Below are 27,383 nucleotides of genomic sequence, written 5' to 3'. Positions count from 1 at the left end.
TTACTCAACTCCCCTAAAGGAGTACTCATTTCATGTCCTTCATTGAAAAGATTATGAAAATAACCTCTCCATCTGTCTTTGACCGCGTTCTCTGTAGCAAGAACCTTTCCATCCTCATCCTTGATGCACCTCACTTGGTTTAGGTCCCTTGTCTTCTTTTCCCTTGCTCTAGCTAGTTTATAGATATCCAACTCTCCTTCTTTGGTATCTAGTCGCTTATACATATCGTCATAAGCCTCTAACTTAGCTTCTCTCACAGCTTTCTTCGCCTCTTGCTTCGCTCTTCTATACCTTTCACCATTTTCATCGGTCCTATCCTTGTATCCTTAGACTCTCGTAATACCTCTTTTGCTACTTTTCGGATACAGCTAGCCATGGAATCCCACATTTGGTTAGCTTCCCCCTCTCTATCCCACACACACTGGGTGATTACTTGCTATTTGAAAATGACTTGTTTTTCTCCTTTTAGATTCCACCATCTAGTCTTTGGGCACTTCCAAGTCTTGTTCTTTTTTTCTCACTCTTTTGATATGTACATCCATCACCAACAAGCGATGTTGATTAGCCAAGCTCTCCCCCGGTATAACTTTGCAATCCTTACAAGTTATACGATCCCCTTTCCTCATTAGAAGAAAATCTATTTGTGTTTTTGACGACCCACTCTTGTAGGTGATCACATGTTCTTCTCTCTTCTTAAAGAAGGTGTTGGCTAAGAAGAGATCATATGCCATTGCAAAATCCAAGATAGCTTCCCCATCCTCATTTCTCTCCCCAAAACCATGGCCACCATGAAAACCTCCATAGTTGCCTGTCTCCCTGCCCACGTGTCCATTTAAATCTCCTTCTATAAATAACTTCTCCGTCTGAGCAATTCCTTGCACCAAGTCTCCAAGGTCTTCCCAAAATTTCTCCTTCGAACTCGTATCCAACCCTACTTGAGGTGCGTACGCACTAATCACATTGATGAGTTCTTGTCCTATTACAATCTTGATTGCCATGATTCTATCTCCTACCCTCTTGACATCTACAACATCTTGTGTCAAGGTCTTGTCCACAATGATGCCAACACCGTTTCTCGTTCTATTTGTGCCCGAATACCAAAGCTTAAACCCTGAGCTTTCTAGATCCTTTGCCTTAAGACCAACCCACTTAGTTTCTTGTAGGCACATAATATTTATCCTTCTCCTCACCATAACTTCCACTACTTCCATAGATTTTCCCGTTAAGGTTCCTATATTCCACGTTCCTAAACGCATTCTACTCTCTTGAACTCTACCCTTCTGTACTAGCTTCTTCACCATCCCCCGTCTAATAGGATCAAAGTACTTCTTTTGTGTGTCATGTGTAAAGTTGATAGGAGCATATGCTCCCAAACAACTTTGAGTGGAGTCGTTCGAAAAGACGTTTCTATGGCCCCCTTGCTCATTTAACACTACATCCGGGTGCCGATGGAGATACAGCGACCCTTGCTCACTTATCACTGTGCTCGGGCCACACAGCGCGCCACTTACGGGTGACGTCCTAGCTTTAGCGCGATTTCGTTATGGATTCATTGTCATAAGGATTCGACGTAACTGTGGAGTGCCGGCTGTCGACTACCTGACGCCCTCCCCCTCCTCCTTTATCCGGGCTTGGGACCGGCAATGTAAAATAAACTTACATAGGCGAAGTTAAATTCATTTATCTTATAAGATATAAATTAGTAATACTATCACGCAGTGATGAAGTCAGGATTTTATAATAATAGGGTCATAATAAATAAGCTTTCAATAAGAACAAAAAAAAAACTAATTGAATGAATTAACCTTATAAGTATAAATACGTGGTCAGTGTATAAATCTTAGAAGATGAAGAAGATAGCCTTACTAGAAGCCTAGATGAATTTCACAAGGTTAACACTATAGAATTTACATTACCTATGTCCAATTACCAGTTCAATTCAATAAATTGAAAAGAACACTAAAACTTCATCATTAATGGAGAAAAAAATGTATGGTTTTATAAATTGTCACGAAAGTACCAAGACACAAACGCATTTTTGATAAGAAAATAGTTGCCTAAAACTATTTATAAGAGACGTAATTAAGATACAAATTCTGAAATATTATATCATTGGGCAAGTGAGAGATGTTTGTAGTGCACAAAGTGACCAAACAAATACCAACCCACATAAAACAAATGCCAACCAACGTGAATGAGAAAGTAAAATTTGTAAGTCCAGTCCAAATGAAAATTGATAAAGCCAAAATTTCAATTGGATGATCTCAAATATATGCAAAACTATCTGCCACCGCTCCAACTACACCATCAAATTAGCTACCATTTGCATTGGTTAAGGGGTCAATAAAAAAAAATACAAAAGAAAAAACAATAGGTTATTGGGATCGTGAACACCCATTGCCCCAGTGTAGCTCCGCTACTACCATCACATGACAGTGTTGAGTATTATGCCACACAATGACTCTTAAACACCCTTTTTCTCCAATTCTAAGCTAGATGCATATGGTTTCGATCCGCGTATATATGTCCGAAGAAAAAGCCTTCTAGAATCTTTTGACAATGATAGGATTTGGATGGCCACAGGTCATGGTATATGTGCTGTATGTTGTCCCAAAGATAAGGCCTTAATATTCTCCTCCCGAACTTTCAGTTCTTGACTTTATTCCTATAAATACTAAAAGCTAGCGTTTGATACTACTAGTCCACCAGCATATTCAAGCAACCAAAATACTGGAGATCATGAATCTTTCACTCCTTACATGTTTGCTTCTCCTCTCCAGCTACCAGTTAAGCTTTCTCCTCATATCATGCAACGCCAACCAAATCGACAACCTCAACAAGTTGATTAAGTCTCGCAAATCTGCGAATCCTCCTCGGGCAGACTTATGGGATGGCTCAAATGTTGCAGATGACCAATTTTCACCAGTTTATGTTGGATTCCAAAATGGTTTGAAGGAAGCTGATAAGATTGGTTCTTTGCCAGGACAACCTCAAGGCGTAAACTTTGACCAATATGCAGGGTATGTTACTGTGGACCAGAAAGCCGGGAGAGCATTGTTCTACTACTTTGTAGAGTCGCCCCAGGATTCATCAACTAAACCTTTGGTGCTATGGTTAAATGGAGGTAAATATTGCTTAGAAGTCTTACTATACAATTATTCTATCCTTGAAGTGTTAGAGAATATGATCTCACATTAGTCATACGACAATTAATATATAGTTAATATGTGGGAGTTTCCACCCCTAATATCATCGACACATTTTATAATAAAACTTAACACCTTATAATAAGTGGTAAATTAGGATATATCACTGATGTTGGTGGTGGATCATGTTTGGACTTATAAAGGTTATCATTAAGTTTCTTACCTTTTTAATTTAAAGTGACATGAGTCTATAACTTAAACATATCCGGCTGACGTCTAATAAAAGATGTATGTATTACTATATTGTATCAGTTTCTATGGCACTTGTAACTTGTAAGACATCATTCCAGTAAAAAAACTAGGAACGACCATATGTCACATATCTGAAATCACAGTGAAAATCTCCTATAGTATATATAATGCCAACTTCAGCAAATATATTATTAGGCTATACATAAAATATTTTATTTATACATTTATTCGTAACAAACTATAGACCCACTCTTTTTGTTCTTTGGTCAAAAGGTATATAACCACTCGGAGTAAGTTTTAGTTAATTTCAATAAGAAAACAACAAATCCATGGATAACATGAAAACATCATCATTTGTGACAGCAGTCTTATTTTAAGGGAAAAGAACATTGGAAAACAGCTAGAACCACTATAATAATGGACTTAAGACGATATCGATCGGTTTGTTGTTTAGCTATATATCATCATAAAATTTGATGTAAGCAACCACGATATATACAACTAGTGCTTAAAGTAAACAAGAATGATATGCATATGGGGTTTACATCCCATGTATTTCCTGGCCAGCTAAGTAGCTAGCTAGGTGGACAACACTAGCTTGCAAGAATTTCCACTATGCTTGTGCTCTTGAACACCAACTGTCCCTGTATGTATGTAGTGTGTTTTCTAATACATATAAATGTAACACGTATTGAGTGGTATAATTCTTGAGGAAATCATGAGGGTGTCATCTTTTCTATGATATTTCGGAGTATTGGATTTTTCGAACTTTTTAAACTTTAGACCTTTGATTAAGGGATGTAATATCCACACACATCTTTGTACTTCTCTCACACAGTTTTAGTTTTCGGCCGTCAGATCGGATGAATTGAAGAAGATCAACGGATATAAATTAACAAGGGGTGTGTGAGAAGGAAAAAAATGTGTGTGGATAGCACACCCCTTGATTAAAAATATAAAATTAAAATCTAATAGTTAAAAAATCCGAAGTATTTGATATTCTAGAGCACTATTAAATAGTTTACTCGTGAAAACTGAAAAGAGTTAAGGTCCACCACTAAATGAAGATATTTTATGCCCATGCCACTATGCTAGAAGATTCTACTGGTATGAAAATAACTGTTACCAAGTTGTTTGAATGGTTTTGAGCCATGTAATGTGTTGTATATTCTCATTCCCACTTTGTGGTGGGCATACCATTTCCTCTCTTCGTGAAAGGAAAACACATGGAAGACACGCACGAAAGTACTTTCAGCAATTCACATTGTTCTTGCCACAACTACTTGGGATGGGCTAATGTAGTATGAAGTTATGAAGTCTAATTACAGTTTAACCATGAACTTGTGGTTAACTCCCATTACATGACACAAATCCCAAAATTTGGAAATTGTTTGGATTGTGACGTGAAGTTTACGTTATTCCTTGATTAATTTTAGGGATGTAATATCCATACACCTCTTTTTACTTCTCTCACACCTTTTTAATTTTTGGCCGTCGGATCGAATGAATTGAAGAAGATCAAATGATAGAAATTAACAAGGAGTGTGGAAGAAATAAAAAGGAATTTGTGGATAGCACACCCCTAATTTTATATACGTGGTATGATAACAAGCTAGCAGAGCCAAAAGTTGCTCCAATCATACATTATTTGACACTGCAAATTCTACATGCTATGAAAACCACACTGAGGAAAGAAGAAACCTTGCATGTCATACTAAAACGAATTTCATGCTACAACACTGCCACCTCCAACTGTTCACAGTTCTTGGATAGCTTAAAAATCAGAGCTAACAAACTTGCTTTAGCTCCAAGTAATCACTATAACCACCAGCCAGCTACACCATCTTCTAACAACTTTTTCTAAGAACTCAATGCCTTTTCTCGAAAGAAAAAAAAAAAAAAAAAAGGAGCTCAATGTTGACATGGCAATTTCTCATTTGTCATAGACACAATATTTATGTTAATCCACGTAGGATTGACATATCAATTGAAGCATCTATCTACCTTCAAATTTTATTACGGGAAAATCCACTTAAAATTTAAAATTTCCTTTGGTGATACACGACCTCAATGCTAACTTGTCATTTAATATCAGCCAACAGTTTCATGCTACACAGATGCCACGCACCTCCAATATTCTTATGCATGATTCCTGTTGTGTACATGCAGGACCAGGATGCTCATCTTTTGGATATGGAGCCATGGAAGAACTTGGACCCTTCAGAGTCAACAATGATAGAAAGACACTATTCAGAAATGACTATGCTTGGAACAACGGTAATTACTAATTAATCAAGCAACTAAATAATGATCACTACATGTCCATTCTCTCCCCAAATAGTTACAAAAATTCTGTCAAGTTTAGCAATTTTTTTTTTCATAGGATATAACACTGGTACGGAAAATGAAAAGCTGAGATTGAAAATAGAAAATTTAACAATTGTAGAAATCAAACAACGATTAAAACACCCGTAGTATTGAAGCAACACGCTAACTTTAGACTCATTATAATAAGAAGCACCATAAAAATGTGTGGCAGTGGCAAACGTGATCTTCTTGGAGTCACCAGCAGGAGTTGGGTTCTCATATTCAAACACAACATCCAACTATGGAGACGTGGGTGACAAGAGAACAGCAGAGGACTCCTACAAATTTCTTGTAAACTGGCTGGAGAGATTTCCCCAATATAAAACCAGAGACTTCTTCATCACCGGAGAGAGCTACGCCGGTCATTACGTGCCTCAACTTGCCTCCACCATTCTCTTAAACAACAAAGTCACAAATGGAACAAAAATCAATCTCAAAGGAATTGCAGTGAGTAATTATTCATTAATTCTACTCTACGTAGAGTTTATATAATAATATCTTGTTGTTTGAGTAATGTTTGTCTGCCAAATCACCATGTTGTGTTACTAATCCATTCAGGTTATGAAAAGTGTATATGTTTAATATCATATCATAACCTATGAAATATCAATTTCGTTGTTCATCCATGTCATAACACAAATTATTATCAGTACGATGTGCCAATGTGATCGTCACACTAAAAAAATTCATGTATTATTCATACAGATTGGAAATGCTTGGATCGATGATAGTACTGGTGAACTGGGGATTTACGATTATGTGTGGACACATTCTATGAATTCCGACGAGACGAATGCAGGGATACACAAATATTGTGATTTTTCTTCGGGCAATTTCTCCAGCGCATGTGACAAATATCGAAGTCAAGCTGGGGAGGAGCTTGGAAATGTTTATATTTACAACATTTATGCTCCCCTTTGTAAAACATCAGAACCCACTAAATCTCTCTCAAAATCTTCTGTAAGTCTATCTGTAGCTAGAGCTTAATATTAAAGGAATAGTATGCATTTGACTGAATTAAGCCTTCAAATAATGATTAATTGGGATGGTATGTTATATATCCTGATACAGATTGATGATTTTGATCCATGCTCTGACAATTATGTGGGAACCTATCTAAATCTTAAGGAGGTTCAAGCGGCTCTTCATGCAAAACCTACAGAATGGTCAGCTTGCGGGTATATGATATGCTTTCGGACAAACTTTCTTTATTGCTTAATTGTACATGAATTATGCACTATACCAAGGGTCGTTTTTAGGTGTTATTGGCATCCTAAAAATGTCATTCTACATACATGTACATAAAAGAGTGCATGATGACTTTAGTGATGATGCTTAATTTGCTAAAATGCTTCATAAATTGGTAATGAAAAAAAATGAAGGGAATACCTCGGTCCTGAGTTGCTTTCCCACTAATAAATTATGTTATATTGTTAGACCGTTATTTTTTTGGTGTTTTTTCGTTTTTTTTTTGTTTTTTGTTTTTTTTTTTTTTTTTGTTGTGTTTTTGTTTTTTGTTTTTTTTGTTTTTTTTTGTTTTTTTTTTTGTTTTTTGTTTTTTTTGTGTTTTTGTTTTTGTTTTGTTTGTTAACGATATTGTTAGACGGTTTTACGAGAGAAACGTGTTTTATATAACTAACTCTCATTTTTTATCGTTGCCTCTAGTGGAGTTGGATGGACAGACAGCCCAACCACCATTCTACCCACCATAAAGCAGCTTATAGCAAGCGGGATAAGTTTATGGATATACAGGTGAAACCCTTGATCATTGATGTAAGATAGTGTAGTGATCCCAATGTTCCCCTTACTCTTCAGAAGATTAATTTTCATTACACAATTGATTAAGGATAATTAATTATATCAGCATGTTACATAGATATAAACATATGCATATGTACTGCAATTACATTTTACTAATCTATATATAGCAGCTGAGATTTCATGTTAAATGCAACCTGCAGTGGAGATACTGATGGGAGAGTACCAGTCACATCTTCAAGATACGCCATAAACACTTTCAAATTGCCTCTACAAACTCCATGGCGAGCCTGGTATTCAAATGGACAGGTACTTAACATCCACATCCTTGTGAATATACTTTACCACAATCATTCGGAAATAAATAAGTAATTGGGAGGTGGATGTTATTAGTGAAGAAAGTTAAAGTTTCACTGTAAAACTAAATGACAATATGTGGAGAGTTGTCCAACTTACTTTTAAGCTCATGCAATGTCCCTCTTCTCATTAATGTGAGATTCATTCTCAACACACTCCCTCATGTGTAGGGAGTTTTCAAGCTAAACATGTGAACAACACAAACGGGGTGATGTGTGATAACAATATAAGATGAATGGTTAGATAGGATGCCATGTGTTAATAGATTAGTATGGTTGTTATAAGGTAGTTAAAGGTTGTTGAGATTGTTGTGACTTAGTGTGCAAGCAAGCCTTATTAGTTAGAAGAATATATAACAATTCATGTAAGCATTGTATCTCTAATAAAAAAGTATACAAGAATTCATTCCTCTCTCTCTACATTTCTCTCTCTACGTTTCTCTCTCTCTAAAACCTCCATTGTTATTCTGCATTACTGTAACACAATCTGTTGCTTTACATGGTATCATTCGCCTGTCAAGCTCTTCTTGCTTGAAAGGTTACTTCGATCTTGGATTTCTTGCTTCCGCCACTCAAGATCTTCTTCTCTACTTCTTGATCTTGAAACTAAAGTTTATGAGTTCTTTCTTCGTCTAGGTCGTGCACTCCAGGTGCTTGATCATATCTCATTCACAATTCTTCAACGAAAGGTTACAATGGTGACGGCCAATCAACAACAAATTGTGCAATCACCCATCACATCTCTTATCTCTACTGTTTCTACGTCTATGACTGTCAAGCTCGATGATTCCAACTATCTTACTTGGAATTTTCAGATTTAGTTATGGAATTATGGAGTTCTTAGATGGGTCTAACCCATGTCCTGAAAGATTTGTTTCATCTGGTTTAGGGGAATTTGAAGTAGATTATGGGGATTCATCATTAAGAACTGAAACCAATGCCTATAAGATTTGGAAAATGCATGATCATGCCTTGATGCAACTCATTACTGTTACACTATCTCCATCGGTTGTGTCATGTGCTTTTGGAAGAACAAGTTCTCAAGATGTATGGAATCGGCTCATAGAACAGTTTTCCATTGTCACTCGTGCAACTATTTTCCAAGTGAAATCTGAGTTGCAAAATATCAAGAAAGGCACTGATTCAATATCCTAGTATTTGTAGAGAATCAAGGAAGCTTGAGAATATTTGGCAGCTGCAGGAGTATCCTTCGAAGATGATGATATTGCCATATTAACACTTAATGGCTTAACATGGGAGTATAATGCTGTAAGGTCTATCATTAGAGGTAGAGAAAGTGTTATCTCTATCAAAGATTTGAGATCCCAATTGCTTGTTGAAAGAAGCAAAGGTTGAAAGCACTAATGTTACACCATTTCTCTCTACAATGGTTGCCAAGAATTCTGAGTCCAGTTCCAAGAACTCATCTTTTTCATCCCAAGAGTACTCTGGTAATCACAATCAAGGGTTTTTTGGCAATTCGAATAAAAGGTATTCAAGTACTCAATCTCCTGGTTTTTATGATGGGGGCACTCAGGCTACCTACTTCAAGAATAACCATAACAAGAATAAGGGCATAGGTAAAGTCAACTACAATTCTAATTTTCAATTTGGGAATTCAAGAAACAACTACAATAATTTTGCTTCTGGCATTCTTGGTGCACATCTAACACATTCAGTATGTCAAATCTATGAAAAATTTGGACATCTTGCTGATACATGCAGATTCAGAAATACTGATAATGTAGTACTTGAAGGGTGTCAAATATGTGGCAAGAAGAACCATACTGCTCAATTTTGTCACTTCAGAAATGCAAATGTATTTGGAAATGCTCCTTAGATGGCTGCAATGCATGTGGCTTCCTCACAACCTCCTCCAAACTCTAATGCTTCTTCTAAACAATTCTGGTTTATAGACTTAGGAGCAACAAACCATTTAACTGCTGATTTTCATAATCTATCCTTGGCTACTCCTTTCCCATCCATAGAGACAATTCAAACTGCAAATGGTGCAGGTCTACCAATATCACATATTGGATCTTCTCTTATTCATACACCTATACAACCCTTAAAGCTGAATTCAATCCTATATGTTCCAACAATTACTCAAAATTTGTTATCTGTACATAGGATTCGTCTGGATAATAATTGATGGCTAATCTTTGATGCTTTTAATTTCTGGATTCAAGACAAAGCCACAGGGAGGAGTCTGTACAAGGGGCAGTGTAGTAATGGATGATATTTAATATCAATATCAAGACCAACATTAATTTAGCATCAAGCATTCAAAGCTGCATTTCTTGGACAACAAGTGACTTTCCAGTTTCTAGCATAGCAAGCTAGGTCACACCTCTAATTCCATTGTTTCAACTACACTTAGAAAGTCTAATATTTCAGTACCCTCTGATGTATCACCTTCACTGTATCATTCATGTTTACTAAGAAAATTTAGCAAACTACCTTTCTCTTCTTTTGTCTTTAAGTTTGTGATTCTATTTGAAGTTGTTCATAGTGACGTATGAGGTCTTGCTCCCTATAATTCCAGCGATGGATATAGATACTATGTGAAATTCATTGATGAATGCACTAGATATTGTTGGTTATTTCCTTTGCATAATAAAAGTGATGTGTGTTCTGTATTCATTGGCTTATATCAATTCATTTTCAATCACTTTGCAGTTTCAATTAAAACTTTACAAGTGATGGGGGAGGGCAATATACAAGTAAAACATTTCAATCTTTCTTGTTAGACAAAGGAATCTCTCATCAAATATCATGCCTTCATACTCCACAAAAAAATAGGTTGGCAAAAAGAAAGCATAGTCACATTGTTGAAACCTCAATCACATTGTTACAAAATGCATCTTTACCTGCCATTTTTTGGTCTTTTGCATGTCAAACTGCAATATACCTTATTAATAGGATGCCATCAACAACCTTACATAATCAATCACCATTTGAGGTCTTATTTCAATCTGTTCCAGAAGTTAAACACGTTAGGATATTTGGTTGTGCATGCTCGCCATTATTGAAGTCTTATACCAGTAACAAGTTACAACCTAAAACCAAAAAAATGCACCTTTCTAGGATATGTATCTAAATCCAACAGATACATATGCTTTGAAGTTAGTTCAAAGAGGATTTACATTTCTAGACATGTCATATTTGATGAGTGTGATTTTCCATATCCTTCTTTCACAAAAATCATTTGTACTTCCAACAACTTCCATTTCTGAAGCTTATTTAAAACTAGTGTCTATCACAAGTGAAAACACTGTTGTTGTAGCATCACCACATCTATTTGTGTCTAGTCATAACACAACACCTTGAACTTTGAGTGCCAGTGATCTATCTCAAACACCATCTCATGCCAGTGACTTATCTCAGACACCATTTGGTAATGCCACAACAACAGAAGACACTAGACAACCCATTACTGGCACTTCACCTTAGTTTATCCCATTTACAATCCCTGTGGCTCCTGAATTCCAACCAGAAAACTTACAAGTTGTTCTGCCTATAACTCTATTAAACTTGCATCCTATGCAAACAAGGTCAAATGATGGAATTATAAAAGAAGAAAGCTTTTCTAGCCATGACATCTGAGAATACAAAAGTTGATTTATCTCAAATTGAACCAGTTTCATATAAGTCTGCTCTTAAATCTTTAGTGTGGTTCAAAGCTATGGAAGAGGAAATGCAAGCTTTACACTCTCAGAACACTTGGTCTTTGGTTCCTTTACCCTCAACTAGAAACCTTGTGGGGTGTAAGTGGGTATTTAAGATCAAAAGACATGCAGTTGGAACCATTTCAAGGTACAAGGCTAGACTTATGGCAAAGGGATTCAATCAAGAAGCAGGTATAGACTATGGTTAAACATTCAATCCTGTGGTTAAGCCTACTACAATAAGGCTTGTTCTTCCATTAGCTGCACATTTTGGATGGTCTGTGAGACAGCTCGATGTACAAAATGCAAATCTGCATGGAATCTTGCAAGAATAGGTGTATACGGCACAACCTCATGGCTTTGTGAATTCTCTACACCTTTACCTTAGTTTGTAAACTTGACAAGTCCTTATATGGTTTAAAATAGGCTCCAAGGGCATGGAATGAGAGATTTACAATTTCTTGCCTTCTCTGGGTTTTCAAAACACTTATGCAAACACATCACTGTTTGTTAAACATGTGGGTTCTGAGGTGGTGATTCTCCTACTTTATGTGGATGATATAATCATCATAGGGAGTGCAATTGATGCCATAAAAGAAATTATTTCTGCATTAGCAACAACGTTTGATATCAAGGATCTGGGACCTCTACACTACTCCCCTGGCATTCAAATTACACGGACTGCAGAAGGATTGTTTCTATCTCAGCATAAATATGTCAATTATTTGTTAACAAAAATAGAAATGCCTCAATCAAAACTCTGTGCTACCCTTGCTTGCCTTATAACAGACTTCTTAAGGATGATGGAGTACCCTTTAACAATCCTGAGCTATACAGAAGCATAATGGAACTTTGCGGTATCTCACATTAACAAGACCTAACATTGCATTCTCTGTGCACCAGGTGTGTCAATTCATGCATTGCCCTATGAAGTCACATTATTTGGCTGTGAAAAGGATACTTAGATACCTTAAAGGTACATTGAATTATGGCATTCAATATGTTAAAGGAGCATTGAAGTTAAATGCATTATGTGATGCTGACTGGGCTGGGGATCACAATGGTAAAAGATCCACAACTGGATTGGTTGTTTTCATGGGATACAATCCAATATCTTGGTCTTTAAAGAAACAAAACACAGTGTCTCGTTAATCTACTGAAGCTAAGTATAAAGCAATTGCTACACACAGCTGCTAAGATTGATTAGATAAGATAGCTATTTGCCTTCTTGCAAATTTCAATCCCAACTCCATCTACAATGTTAGCTTCTTGCCAAACAACTAATTCAAATGCAGTTTGTCTCTTCTAATGAACAATTTGCTGATATTCTGACTAAAGGGTTATTTGCACCATTATTCCATACTCAATGCTGCAATCTCAGGCTTTGTGATCCTTCTCTTAAGCTTGAGGGAGGATGATAACAGTATAAGATGAATGATTAGATAGGATGCCATGTGTCAATAGATTAGTATGGTTGTTATAAGGTAGTTAAAGGTTATTGAGATTGTTGTGACAGAGTGTGCAAGCAAGCCTTATTAGTTAGAAGAATATATAACAGTTCATGTAATCATTGTATCTCTAACAAGAAAATATACAAGAATTCATTCCTCTCTCTCTCTGAAACCTCCATTGTTATTCTGCATTGCTGCAACACAATCTGTTGCTTTACAATGTGGAGCACGTGGGCCGTTGGGCTATACACACAGGACAACTTGCTCTGATACCGTGAAGAAAGTTAAGTATCACCATAAAAACAATTGACAATATGAAAAGTAGCCCAATTACTTATAAGCTTATGTAAGATCCCTCTTATCAATGTGCAATTCACTGTCAACAATTAGTCCACATCTATAATATGGGTAGATGATGAGTTTGTTTATATTTTAGAATATACTTAGTATTAACAGATAAAGCATATGTTGTAACATGTAGATATGGTACAAAAGCGTAACCCCGTACATTAATTATACATGCAAGATGGGAAGACACATTTTCCTTAATTATGGTACAATTGGCTGGCAGGTTGGAGGATATGTGGCTGGGTACAAAGGATTGACATTTACCACAATAAGAGGAGCAGGTCATATGGTTCCCAGCTATCAACCGCAGCGAGCACTTACCTTCATCTCATCTTTTCTTCAGGGGAAACTTCCACCTTCCTCCTAATTAATCATATCAATTTCCCAACCGCACTACTGCTATTGATTAATCCTACGTTAATTATCTGAATATCCAGATATATACAATCTAAATTTAAAAAGTATTATGATTTGTAACCATATATATTTGTTTAATAATTAAAACAATGACCAAGGTGATCGTGTAATATCATCTATTGGGATTTTTGTTGTTTGAAATTTTGGTTGGATGAAAATGTTTCATATATTATCAATTTTTCTGTTACAAGCACTGTTCTAAAAATCCCCGCCTAGCGCTTAGGCAGCGCTAGGTGGCTAGCCACCGCCCGATTAATGCCTAGGCGTTTGAAAATTTAGAAAGGGTGCCTAGACATGCTAAGGCGTCCTCCTAGACTGCCTGGGCACCCACCAGCTTGCCCAGACTAGCCTAGGCACTCGCCTAGGTTTCTACTCACTTAAACAGAAAATAGATAACTTTCATTTTGCATCTTATTTTTTTCAATAAATTGTAAGAGACTTGTTGCATACTTAAATGAACACACATTATGTTTTCATTATGTTCTAACACTTCATAATTTATATATCATTCTATTTTGTAGTTTATGATGAAATTATATATATATATATATATATATATATATATATATATTTAAAGTATATGCAAACATTTATTTATACGAAATATAATAGATTTACTTAAAACCGTCTGGGCGCTAGCACCAGCTCACCGACTGACTAGCGCTTAGCGTCTTTTAGAACATTGGTTACAAGCTTATGGATAAGAGGAAGATTTGTCTCATTTAAAAGTACATAAAAATTATAGAAAATACATAAAACTAGCACGTGTGCAAAATTGTCTTCATCATTTGTTAAATTTCTTTTTTACTAGGTGGTGCTACATAAATCAAATTCATGTACTAAATGTGTGCACCAAATGATCTGGTGCTTCAAATTCATATATAGTGTTTTTTATTATAACTATTAATTAAATTCCACCTTGAATCAATGTACAAATTTGATTGGTAGCATATCATTTGGTGCACCAATTTGACCCAAAATTTAGTGTGTCTAGCATTATAATGTAGGCTCTTTTTATTCAAACACTCCAAATGTACGTTCGTTGCATGCATAAATGCACTCGTCAATTATTCACAAATTCTACAGATTTTATACATTAATACTTCATAATCTAGCAATAAATCTTCTCGTCAAAATTCTCATATTCTTTCAATCAGTAAATGTACTCGTCAAGTTTCAACTCAACCCACAATATAAATATTAAAAATTGTGAATACCAATTGGTAATTTGGTATCCTTGAACTGATCATTGGTCAAGATCAAGGAAGAAAATATCGGTAATATCGGAAATATCGGTAGTCCGAAAACACGGAAATATCGATGGAAATATCGGGATAATATCGATATCGATAAAAATTACATGGAAACCACGGAAATTGTAAGAAAAACTTGGAAATTTTTATTGAAACTTTGCAGGATGTTTATTTAGTCAATTATCTATTAGTTTATCAAAAAAAATTGGAAGGAAATGCATTGCATGATGGATTTAACATTATCAAGTTGATTATATAGCGAGCTGGCAAACATTGTGAGTGTAGAAAATATGTAGTAATTAATGAAAGAAGTTTAAACACACCATAATCATTTATATATAATGAATTAGTACAATATTTTACACTTTATACATTGCATGATATTAACAATTTAATGCTCATTTGTACAACTAAATATATGCAACTCAACAAGATTTAGACATGAGTGAGTGAGAAACAAAAAAAATGAATCACATTGAACGCTCTAAAACAAAAAGATAGATATGCGAATTATTGGAAAGCATGGTTACCCCCCTCATTTTGTTCAATGTGATTCATTTCTTTATTAATTTAGACATGAGTGAGGGATGTAACCACGTCTCAATGTAAAATTCCCCTCAATGTGATTCATTTCTTTATTATTAATTTAGAAATGGTTACCCCCCGTTCAATGTGTTCAATTCAGACATGGTTACCCCCCTCATTTTAATTGTCACAGCCCGTCCCAAGATTTTATTCATCGAGGACGTGAAAAGACGAATTTACCCTTAGCGGGTATTAAGGTACGTGGGTGTGACGTTATTTGGATTAATTTTATAAGTTTGGATTAAATTTGGATTGTATTTTGTGTGGGTAGGGATTAAATTTGGCATGTATGGTTGTGGTTGGACCACACACTCACTCAAGACCTCCCTCTTTCCCCCGTGCCTTCTTTCTCTCTTTCCTCCCTCACTACTCTCTCAGTTTCTCACTCTCTCCCTCTCAAATTGTACGGACCTCACCACAAAACCCTGAAACTTCACGGATCGAAGGTGCCAAGGGCACCATTATGCTCGTGAAGACTCTACGAACTCAAAGACACCATTTTCAGGTAAGGAATCCTTCGTTTTCACGTTGAAAACTCGAGGTCCGAGTTTGGCACTATTCATGAACTTTTTGTTGGTTGATTTTTAGGACAATCCAAGCTCATAGTGAGCTTAGTGAGGTCCCAAGGAAGCTCGGAGTGCTTCGTTGGAAGGATTTGGACGTCGGGATCACGAGGGTTAAGTTTGGCCGGTTTTGCTTGGATTTTTCCGGTGAGATTTAGTTGTTTTTGAAGCTTAAAAGTATTATATTGTGATTCTACATGTTGAGGGCTTTAAATTGATATATTATACGAAGAAAATGGTTGAGAAACGAAGGAGAACGAAGCATTTGAAAATTCCCCAGTTTTCCGGCCACCGGAAAAACCAGTCCGGCGAACTCGCGAGGAAGAAGGTGCGCGTGGGCGCGCGTGGACCCGTGCTTGTCCTGGCGCGTGGGGGCGCGTGGCACATCAAAAAAATAATCTAAAAATATGTCGACGTTCGTGACGTCGAGTAGATCACTGTGGTATATTCATATACCCAAATTGAGTACCGTATGAGAAAGTTATTACGATTATTGGTTAGGTGCTTTAAATAACGTTTTATAGTTTTCGCATTTAGGTGAAAATGTGAATTGACGATCCGACCGTTGGATCGTCACCAAACTTTGATACGTTGTAATACGTAATATTTGAGGATTATTGGAACTTACGGATTGGGAATCCGAGTTACGGATCTTCCGGAATTGGAGTTGTAAGTTCATAAAATAAAATGTTAACCGTCACTTAGTTTGGAAATTGACGGAGATCCGACCGTTGGATGGTAATGAAATTTCAGGATGTTGTCCTAGAGATTTAATGTGGACTCTGGAAGTTATGGATTTAAAATCTGAGTTGCAGATCTTTCGGATCAATCTACGTAGTGACGTATTTTATAAAAGTTATATTCTATCGATATGATTTCTGAGGTTGGATTTGATTATTGTTCTAGGCGGCGATCGTCATGACGCCTTGATGAGTTGTGCTAGGGAGTTGTAGGGCGAACTCCAGGTGAGTGGGCAGTTTTGTTTTCGTATTACCTATATACTATTGAGTTTTCCCAGAAATTGAATTTAAATGAAAGCATGATTTAAAATGCCATGGATAGATTTATATGAAAAGGATGATTTGAAATGTCATGCATAGAAGTATATGAAAAGCATGAATTGATATATGATGCATATATATATATGTGAATTGGTGCTGTGGACGCACAGATAAGTATCAGGTGAGTTTTATATTATTCATGTGCATTGTTGATGTGTATATTGTGGATAGCTCATAACCTGCAATCATGGTGTTAGTGCTTATATTATTCACCACACCGCACGCTCGTCTTGGATCCAAGTAGGTGGATGTCGTACAGACCAAGTGAGGGTTCCGACATGCTAGTCGTATAGATTACTAGATGTGATTCCGACTAGTGGGTGACCTTAGATTATGTGCACAGATGATTGATGAGAGAAGCACTAGAGCGTATTATTACACCATCCATGTCGTACAGACTACTTCAGGTAGTTCCGACTTATCTGCAGTGTAGTGCCGTACAGGTCATCGAGGTGACTCCGGTTGGATTGGATGTTGAGCTATGGAATTAACCGTACAGGACCAACTGCAGGGTCTCCGGTTAATTCAACTTTTCACCTGTTACATTGATGCATCATTTATTTTGTTTTCGAAATTAAAACATGGCATACTTTTGGGTTTTAAAGAAAAATTGATGATTCGAGATTTATGAAAAGTATTATGTTATTATACTATTTTCTGGGAAAAGTATACAGGTTTTACAGTGAGGGGTTAGAATTATTTTTGGCGAAATGTTTTTGAAAAGCTTGGTTTTACTGACCCACTCAATTTTGTTTTTCGCCCCTCCAGGTTCTTGATAGCAGAGTTTTGGTGGCCACGAGGAATCCAACGGTATTCTGACAGAAATCACAAAAGTAGGACTCACCCTCGAGGATTTCCATTTTAATAATTGTATTTTAAAAGCTTCCGAACTGTGTAAATGGTTACGTCACTCTCATGTGACGGCCAGCATGCCCTCCTTCGGGACGGGGTGTGTCATTAATCATATTGGAGAGCATGATTTAAATATAGTCATGAAGAAATGACTGCATTTTAGGAGAATTTAGACATAGTCATGAAGAAATGAATCACAAAAAGATAGATATGCGAGATTAGAAATGCAACACGTGAGGGATTTGCAAATGACTGCTTAAAATGAGTCATTAACAAATTTCTTTTACATATCTTTGTAATGTTCATGTGATACATTTCTAATTCCTCCTATTTAACTTTGTGAGACAGATTTCTTCTTCATTTGCCTAAAATGCATGCCTTGTAGTTTGGGAGACTCTCACCCAAACATACATGTAGTATTGGGTGTGGTAACTATTTGTAATAACTTTTTATAGTGGAAACTCAACTTCCTTTAATATGCAAGCATATATGCTCCAGATCCATGAAGAAAACTAAGGTTTCAACCCCAAAAATTAATTGGCAATAAGAGTTATGACACAACTCCTAATAAACTTTGTGAGGAATTTCTTAATTAACTCTCCGATTTGGAACTTTTCTTACATCCATGCAGTAAGATGAGGAAAAAAGAACTTTGCTTCTAGTAGTTACCGTTTAGCTTATTTTCTATCTTTATAATATAAATAATATTATTTAAAAAAAAAAAGGTGATGCAAAAGTTATATGACGGAAAGATGAGAACTTTTCATCTCCCCCCACACCGCAACAAATCAAAACCCTTTTGACTGACTGATAAATTATCCCACATCGGCTGTGCAATAGAACTGAGCAAGCAAACAATCCTATAAAAGCTAGTTTGCTTCCCACATCGGCTGTGCAATGGAAGTGAGCAAGCAAACAACTCTATAAAACCCACATTCCAAGGCATTCTTTACTTGGTCTTTTGGCTAAGATCTGATGTGGTATCTGCTATTGGTAGTTTAATATTTTCAGTATTTTAAGTATTTTTGAAGCATTTCGTGATATTATCGGTAATATCGCGATATTATCGATATATTGCTATATTATCGATAATATCGCGATATTTTGACGAAAATTTCTTGGATACCTATTAAAATATCGGTAAAGTAAAAAATCGATAATATCGGCGAAATATCGTCGATATTATCGATATTTAAAACCTTGGTCAAGATGAAGCTTTCACTACTTGCATGTAATTTGCTGCTCCTCTCCAGCTACCAATTCGCCTTTTTGATCATATAATGCAATGCTAATCACCAAATTAAGCCTTTTTGATCATATCATGCAATGCTAATCACCAAATTAACAACCTCAAAAACTCAATTAATTCTCGAAGATCTGTGAATCCTCCTCGTTTCAAATCGTGGGTTCAAATCGTGGGTTCACTTAGATGAGTCTTCTTGTTCTCCAGTTTACTGGACCTCAGCATGGATTGAAGAAAGCTAATAAAATTACAGCCTTGGCGGAACAACCTCAAGGAGTAAATTTTAATCACCATGCAGAATATGTTACTGTGGACCCCGAACCTGGGAGAGCATTGTTCTACTACGTATACTTGTAGAGTCACCCTATGATTCTTCAACCAATCCGCTAATGTTGTGGTTAAATGGAGGTAAGTACTAGTGTTAAATTGAGGATCCGTTTTTCTGCTGTTAAAACATAAGATCGAATAGCAGTAAAGCGGATGTCATTTTCTAACCCTTTTTCTTATTATCTCCAGTGATATTGGATGGACGGACTCCCCAGTATCCGTCCTACCCACGATAAAGCGGCTCATGGCAAGTGGGATAAGTGTATGGATGTACAAGTGAGAGAGCCTTGAATTGATCAAGCTTCTATGAATCAAACACTTTTAGCATATATGTTGCTAATAGAAGATAATGGAACCTTACCTGCGAGATTTTATGTTGAATGCAATTTGCAGTGGAGACAATGATGCGCGAGTACCAGTCACGTCTTCCAAATGCTCCAAACTTAAGTTTCCTGTTAAGACTGCATGGTGGCTGTGGTACTCTGACGGCGAGGTACTGCACAATTTATACTCATAGTCATTAGTACATCTAATCCGAAAACAAGCAAACAACGTTGCTCATTTTTTCTCATGATCCGTGTTGGTTTGGACGTAGGTTGAGGTTATATGGTTGGGTACAAACGGTTGACATTTGCTACGGTGAGAGGAGCTGCGCATATGGTTCCGACTTCCGAGTGATCAATCTAAGAGAGCACTCACCTTGTTCTTATCTTTCCTTCGTGCGAAGCTTCCTCAGAGGAGGAGCCAGGCATATGGTTCCGAGCGATCAACAACCCTACTTTACAATCAAAGTTGGAAGGGAAAAAGGTCGTACCCAGTGCACAAGGCTCCCGCTTTACGCAGGATCTGGGAGAGGTGAATGTCGGCTAGCCTTCAAAAAAAAAAAAAAAAAAAAAGAGTTAAAAACTTTCTTAGGCGACAGAAATTTCAGCACTTACAAGTTAATGTACTCGATGTCCATAAAACAGCAGAATTCATTAGTGAAAAACAGGAACAATCAAAAGAACTCTCGAAAATGAGCTTTGATTATAAGAATAAAATGTACGAAGAATTATAATGGTGTCCTCGCTACTACACATGAACTGCAGTCAAACAAGCAGCAAAACTGATGTTGCATAGCGAAATTGAGTAAACGAAGTTTACATATACAAAAGTAAGCTTTCTTTCCACATATGATCCAATCGCCTATTCACGGGCCAGAAAGAAGCTTTGCCTAATGAATATGGTCCCCTCGGGGTGTTGAGTATCTTGACATCTTCCATTCCTGCTCTTTGCAAATATTACATCCTCGTTTTGCAGCTAGTTTATGCGGAAACTAGGGAATTCAACTTTCCATTGTGAGTTCTTGCTGCCTCAATTTCTGCTCCGGCTATCTCCTGGTCAGCCTGCCTGGGCCTGGGAGAGAATTGAAGACACAAGGCTTATTTAATCTATACAACCACAGGAAAAAAGAGGATGCAAGTTACTAAACCATAGCGCAGGAGGAAAATTCTACCTTAAAAAACAGACCGCCTACAAATTTATGAACGTACATTTGCTTGCAACGCTTCAAGTATGCTACCCACCCACCTGTTGTCCAAAACAAAATGGTTAAGAAAGAAGAAGGTAAAAAAAAGTATATAAGAAGGCATCTCATAGTAGCCTACTACAACAATCATCAGGGGAAAATCGGAACAATGAAAACTATGAGGCATATTTGAATTCACCATCTCATCATACCAGATGAAAACTATATAATATACAGTAACGAAAAGTCAATATTACCCTTCAAGACCTGGGTTTGCTGGGTAGTAAACATTTGTAATGCCTAATTTCTTAGCAGCCTTAGCAGTTGTCTCACCAATACAGGCAACTGAATTGCTCCATTGCTCTGACTCTGGAATAAGACCGACCCAGGCACTGTTGGAGAAAACAGATAGTGAAAAACAAAATTAATGATTGGGACTATAGTCTCTGGTGAAATACCTCTAAGTAGTTTCGGGAAAGAATCTACATGCCTCATAAGACCAAAAAGCAACTACTTACTTACCGAATAGCTGATGGAGAAGCAACTGCTATGACAGGGGCGGAGAGTGCCTGCTTTAAAACTGTTTGGTCGACATGATGAACAGGTCCCTAAAAGTAAGTATCCCAAGATTCCAAGAAACATGTTAAGTTATGACTGAAATAAGTCATTAGCTATAACCAGTAATCCTACTCAATTAGTGCTAATATCACATTCAACTGTCAACCTGCAACTATAACAAAAAGGTTCAGACAAACATATCAAACTCCAAATGTCCACATTAGACTAGAGCAAAGCAATGATTAAGATGAGGAGCAGGGATGCCTATTGATCCTGAATGATGTAGTAAATTTACTAACTTTTATGGTGGACGACTATAATTTGCAAAACCAAAGACTTGGAAAGAGAAATTATGTTTTATCATATCCAACAGAAACACATAGAAAGGATGATCAATTGATGACAATAAGTATAGAAAATAGAAGTGTAAATATCTTGTCATTAATCTATAAGAAATTTTTCATGGAACCATTAAATAAAAAGTAAAAATGACAGATCACTTAAAAAAATTCATAGAAAATTTCCTTGGAACCAATATAAGGAGACCACACTTGCATGCCAAAGTTGAGTAAGCATACCGTTGTGTATGTATTTAGCCTTGTGACCTCAAACCCACGATTGGACAGGCCTTCCTCTGAAACAAATATAACAAGATGAAAAGGGTGAATCAAAGACAAGTGACAGCGCACATAATCTTATAAGCCGCTATCAGCACAACATTGACCAAAGTCTTGGCTTCATCACGTGATGTACTCTACAAATGCCAAAATTGTATATGTATTGTTGCACAACCAAAAACGTAAAGGAACGAATATAACTATCCATTTATGGAAAAGGAAAAAAAGACTCGTAAAAGATCACAATCATGAACATGCCCAATCATAAAAGATCGCAATCATGAACACGCACAATCCTAAAATGGCGAAAGCAATAAAAACTCTATCCAAAAGAAGCAGGCATCGAAATTGAAGCATTCCACATACCAATCTCATTGCTGGCCTTTGCAGAAGCAGGATATAAAACGGTGGATTTTTCATTCCCATTCTTAGGAAGCTCTGAAGCCAAGACCTTGCCGGTTGCTGAACAGCGATTATTAAACAAAAAAGACCAATAATCAAAATCAATAGTGGCATAGAGATCATACCCAATATTGAGTCATAAATTAAACAAAAGAAAAGGATAATAAAATCAAGCTCAGGAATCTAGAAAACTTTTGCTTCACATTTAAAAACTTTTGTTCAGACATTCATTATTCAATGCCTCTCATTCTTCAATGCAACTATGTTTGGAGAGTTTCTAATTTAATAGGTATTCTCCAGTGCTTTCATAGTGTTTTTAAGATGAAGTTCATCTTTCTGGGACCTTCACATTAATTGTAGGAAGCATAACAGGCAATAATATACTTTGTACGAAACTACATCATTGCCTACACTAATTCATACGCACCTTTGGATGGCACAAAAGCAATGTTGAGGGATCGCTTCGATGACTGTACTACTTCCTCAAATATGCTTGCTGTACCAGCCCCCACGACCCCTACCGTAACATTTGGAGTTCCAGCAGCCCTAAAGGTCAATAACAAGACAGAGTCTAAAATTTAGACAAAATTAAATTACCAATTTGTATGAACAAGTTTTAAATGCAAAATGTGCCAGGGTTTTATTTATTGAGTTTTCTCCCTTACTTCCAGGCCTCTAAGAAGACTGAACCCGCTTCAGGGGATGTTATGACAATCCAATCAAATGTAGTATCTGCAGCCAAAAAGGATCATTAAATGAAGAAAGTTGGTTAGAAGATAGTCATACATTTGTTTAGACTACGCTAGGTGAGCATGTAATCAAATTAAGAGATTTCGTCCACAAATTTTTTTTCATACACACAGGAAATAACATAAACTCTATAAAAAGAAATTTGGAAACATGGAGCTGAAGTTTGAGGCCCAAAGGACAAAATGGGGCTAACTAGAATGTGAGGCGGTCAACTTAGTGGCATTATCTGTGAAATTACTCAACAACAAATTGGAGAAGAAAGGTGAAGAATTTACCACTTAATACTGTAGAAAGCCTATCCAGATCTGGCCCCCGTGTATGCTCAATGAGCGGAAGCTCCAAACAGCTGATTCCCTGCTTGACCTGCACTCAAAATTTTCGAAGATTCTGTCACAACGCCACCAGAGCGACCTACTCTACAAGTACATATATATACACATATACATACATAAACACATGTAAACATCAGGCATACACATGTACACACACACACACACACACACACACATATACATATTGACTAATAAGGGCAATGATATCAGATTTGGCGTTTAGATGCCGAAAATGACTGATTATGTTATTGTCGAAAGTCAAGCACCACTACTGACACTATTACTGATTATTATTTTCAAAATTGAATGTGTTGGAGAATATCAAAGAATTAAACTTTGGAAAAACGGTGGAAATGGACAAAAAAAAATAAAAATTGATGATTTACAAATGCTGAAGAACAAAATGCCGCAAACAGCCAATCACTTTCGCATTTCATCGAACACCTAGCTGGTAATTCAAAGTTAAACCGCAGCCCGAAAAAAATTCCAAATTCTTTCACAATTTTGACAACTACCACTGAAACAGTAAATGCAGAGTAATTCACATTTCACGAGATCAAATTCGAAATGCAAGAAAGAGGGCGGCAACAGAGTACCTTTACAAAATGTAGAACCCAGAAATCCAACGCAGCACAAACAGCTAAATTTCCAGTTTTTCAGCAAAATCACAGGAAAAAATGGCAGATACAGAGGTAGAGAGAGAGGAGGAGAGAATTGCGTACCAGGGAGGCGATGAGCTTGCCGTTCTTGCCGCGCTCTCTTGTGACGACGACCTTCGGCTGCGCGTGTGAAATGGAGGTGGAAGTTGCGGAGGCTGCGTGGATCCTGGAAGCAACGACGAAGATTCGCCGGTGAAATGGCGGACAAGAAGGTGAGTAGGAAATAGGAGGAGAGAGAGAGGAAATACAAAGGTGTGCCATTCGAAACGTGTTGGAGAGAGAGATTGCCACTCGACAGCCCATTACCATATTAAGTAATAGAAGATCTTACGTAATTAATTTTGTTTAATTATTCTTAATCTTCTGATAAGTCTGAGAGATTTGTCAGGTACACAATCCGGTACAACAATTGGAATAATACATTCGATGAGTTAGCCATTGTAAGATTTAGTTTACTTTCACACCCCTTAGTATAGATAATATTGTCTGAGAAAAAATATTAAGGGCTCGTTTGGATGTGCTTTTAAAATGACTGAAAGTGTTTTTAGAGACATTATTTTTGAGTTCCAAAAGCACTTTCAGTGCTTTCTACAAGAAGCACCAGTTATGTGCTTCTTCCAGGAAGAACTTTAAGTGCTTTTCCAAGATTTACTAACATTTTTACCAAGGATAGTTTTCAAAAGTATTTTCATCAAAAGCGCTTTCAGTTATTTTAAAAACACATTCAAACGAGATTTAATTTGTTGGAAACTAAAAAGAAATTCATTGAATTGTATTATGACATTTTGTGTTCCGTTTGCCGTATTCCCATCACACTTCACAAATGCCTCTTACTAACCAAAGGGCTGCCGGGGAGAATTCTCAATATGTCTGTAACACGAGGTAATATACACATGTCATTATATAAGTGGTAAAATATTTGTGTTAAAAAATTAACAATTAAAAAAAAAACTTTCCATCATTTATATAATAACACGTGATATATCATCTATTCTAACTACAAAGAAAATTTTCTTGCCGCTAGGGAGGGTCGTATGACTCGTGGCAGTTCTTGGTGGTATGTGTCACATGGCTGTGGAATTCCTCCGGGCATCGGCCAATCAACTTCCTGCCATGTGCTTGTCTTTGGAGCTATGAGCTGCACGAAGGATATGATTTATTTTAGGATGTGCTATTCACACATCTGTTTTTTACTTCTCACACACCATTTATTAATTTATATCTATTGATCTTCTTCAATTCATCTGATCCGACGATCGAAAATTAAAAAAGTATGTGAAAAGTAAAAAAATGTGTGGATATCACACCCCTTTATTTTTAACTCTACTTTTATGGCATACAAACGCAAGGGAAAAGTTGTATGTGGTAAGGTGTTTAAACTTTGTGATAGTAGAGAAAATAATTTACACTCTCACACATCTTCTGACGTTTAATAGTCAAACTTCACACGTGGACGAACATACTGTGATTCTATAAAAAAATTAAACTTCAAGCCCTAAAATTAATTAAGCAAAATTTCTTAATTTTCGATACGAGACAACACTCGAAATCCTCACGCCAAAAACCATTATGACAAATTGTGAGTATCATCACAATTATATTGACAAACCCAAGTTCAAAAGCTCTTTGAGGTGATCAAAACAACATTTAGCCACATTTTACTGCAAGGATTAAGTAGAGATCTGCATAATTCATTTTTCAATTTGTGCCAAATTTTGGTTCCCCATGTGTCCCGAATGCCCAACCCAACTGAAGGGTGTTGTGCGCCCCAAGATTCCAACACCTGCCACCTCAATTTGTTATTGTGTGCTTTTTCACTACGCCTCATGATACTTAGAATTGAGTCTGTTTATGGCATGATCGTACGTCGATGTGAGCAGTAAAATATAAAACTGGGTCCTGCACAATGATGATGATGATGATGGTTGTTGACAATTATTATTAACACTAACACATGCCACACATATTATTTCATTTGAAAATGTTTCTCCAAAAAGCACTTATGTGTCAGAAGTACTTTTATTGGATGCGTTTTGCCATAAGCACATTGAAACGTTTAACAAAAACAAAGCGCATTCTAAAAAATTTCTGTTAAACTCTATAGAAACACTTTTGGTTATTTATTAAATATGTATTGGTTTGTCATGTTTACTGTACGTAGTTAGTTCAGTGATAGATAATCCAACTCATAAAACTCATGTTCGAGCAAATAAAAATTGGGTCCTCCAATCTTCGCTTGCCACCAAGGAGAGAACGAGGGGAGTGTTTGTGGAAAAGATAGTGCGAGGCTCAAGTTAGTAAATGCTTGAGATGATTGTAGTAAAATTTAGAGAGATTGTGTTGTTTTCCTCCCTTTGGAGGTGACTTAATTGAAGTCTTTGGGATCCAAGTTACCATTTCTCAATTTTTCCATAGCCCACAAGCTATTCCCGTTGGAAAATAAAAAGGATTTTTGTGGTTCAATTTCGGTTTTGGCGAGAATCGAACTTAATATCTCTCACTTACCAATGAAGATGAATACTACTAAACCGTAGTACTAAATGGCAAAATGAAAGTATTTTAGGGATATGATTTAATTAGTGATTTTATATGATTTAATTAGGTTTGATATGATTTGATTTGGTCTAGGTTTCCATGTCTTGTTGACAAAGGATTGTTTTGATTTATTTCCTAGTATTGCTCCCTTGTAATCTTATAAATACCTCCTTATTGAGAAGAATAAAGAATTGAAGTAGTATATTGAGAATTGTGGGATTGTAGAGAATTCTACATTTACCATAAACCCTTTATTTTCAACTATCCCATCATGGCAAGGTAGTGGAATACCGCAACAAGTTTAATTGAGGAGTAAGTGCTCATAAGCGTGTTTAAAATTACTGAAGGCATTTTTTGGTAAAAATACTTTTGGAAC

General features: G+C 36.5%; 2 protein-coding genes and 1 long non-coding RNA gene across 6 annotated transcripts; 2 read left to right on the top strand and 1 right to left on the bottom strand.

Annotated features, from left to right (window-relative positions):
• The first annotated feature begins 2,395 nt into the window (after positions 1-2,395).
• On the top strand, positions 2,396-13,904 carry LOC126631607 (serine carboxypeptidase 1-like). 2 transcript variants are annotated; one of them, XM_050301731.1, is made up of 8 exons: positions 2,396-3,124; positions 5,568-5,675; positions 5,938-6,212; positions 6,471-6,725; positions 6,837-6,943; positions 7,431-7,517; positions 7,727-7,832; positions 8,516-10,518. In XM_050301731.1, exons 1-8 carry the CDS (start codon positions 2,740-2,742, stop codon positions 8,579-8,581), a joined length of 1,389 nt encoding a protein of 462 aa, XP_050157688.1. In that variant the 5' UTR covers positions 2,396-2,739; the 3' UTR covers positions 8,582-10,518. The 2 variants fall into 2 exon arrangements, with proteins under 2 accessions (XP_050157688.1, XP_050157687.1); XM_050301730.1 differs by lacking the exon at positions 8,516-10,518 and adding an exon at positions 13,570-13,904 and having other exon boundaries at positions 2,410-3,124.
• A 2,214-nt stretch (positions 13,905-16,118) lies between these two features.
• On the top strand, positions 16,119-18,183 carry LOC126631611 (uncharacterized). Its single transcript, XR_007626408.1, has 3 exons — positions 16,119-16,311; positions 17,071-17,129; positions 17,994-18,183. It is a non-coding gene; the product is annotated as an uncharacterized LOC126631611 (long non-coding RNA).
• Positions 18,184-20,651: 2,468 nt separating this feature from the next.
• On the bottom strand, positions 20,652-24,770 carry LOC126631609 (uroporphyrinogen-III synthase, chloroplastic-like). 3 transcript variants are annotated; one of them, XM_050301735.1, is made up of 10 exons: positions 24,536-24,770; positions 23,757-23,844; positions 23,397-23,463; positions 23,159-23,277; positions 22,696-22,791; positions 22,291-22,346; positions 21,677-21,762; positions 21,412-21,546; positions 21,143-21,216; positions 20,652-21,042 (listed from the first exon to the last, which is right to left on the bottom strand). In XM_050301735.1, exons 1-9 carry the CDS (start codon positions 24,731-24,733, stop codon positions 21,168-21,170), a joined length of 894 nt encoding a protein of 297 aa, XP_050157692.1. In that variant the 5' UTR covers positions 24,734-24,770; the 3' UTR covers positions 20,652-21,042; positions 21,143-21,167. The 3 variants fall into 3 exon arrangements, with proteins under 3 accessions (XP_050157692.1, XP_050157693.1, XP_050157691.1); XM_050301736.1 differs by having other exon boundaries at positions 20,652-21,077; positions 21,180-21,216; XM_050301734.1 differs by having other exon boundaries at positions 21,180-21,216.
• Positions 24,771-27,383: the final 2,613 nt, after the last annotated feature.

This window comes from Malus sylvestris, chromosome 8 (assembly GCF_916048215.2).
Source record: "Malus sylvestris chromosome 8, drMalSylv7.2, whole genome shotgun sequence".
NCBI lineage: Eukaryota > Viridiplantae > Streptophyta > Magnoliopsida > Rosales > Rosaceae > Malus > Malus sylvestris.
The sequence above is the reverse complement of the archived record's forward strand: the minus strand, read 5'-3'. Positions and strand labels throughout refer to the sequence as shown.

Coding starts and splice junctions, on each gene's coding strand:
- LOC126631607 (XM_050301730.1), top strand. CDS start 2,740: ATGAATCTTTCACTCCTTACATGTTTGCTTCTCCTCTCCAGCTACCAG. Junction 5,676..5,937: donor TGACTATGCTTGGAACAACG/GTAATTACTAAT, acceptor AATGTGTGGCAG/TGGCAAACGTGATCTTCTTG. Junction 6,726..6,836: donor AATCTCTCTCAAAATCTTCT/GTAAGTCTATCT, acceptor ATCCTGATACAG/ATTGATGATTTTGATCCATG.
- LOC126631609 (XM_050301734.1), bottom strand. CDS start 24,733: ATGGCACACCTTTGTATTTCCTCTCTCTCTCCTCCTATTTCCTACTCA. Junction 23,278..23,396: donor GTCTTCTTAGAGGCCTGGAA/GTAAGGGAGAAA, acceptor ATTGACCTTTAG/GGCTGCTGGAACTCCAAATG. Junction 21,547..21,676: donor GCTTCTCCATCAGCTATTCG/GTAAGTAAGTAG, acceptor TTTCTCCAACAG/TGCCTGGGTCGGTCTTATTC.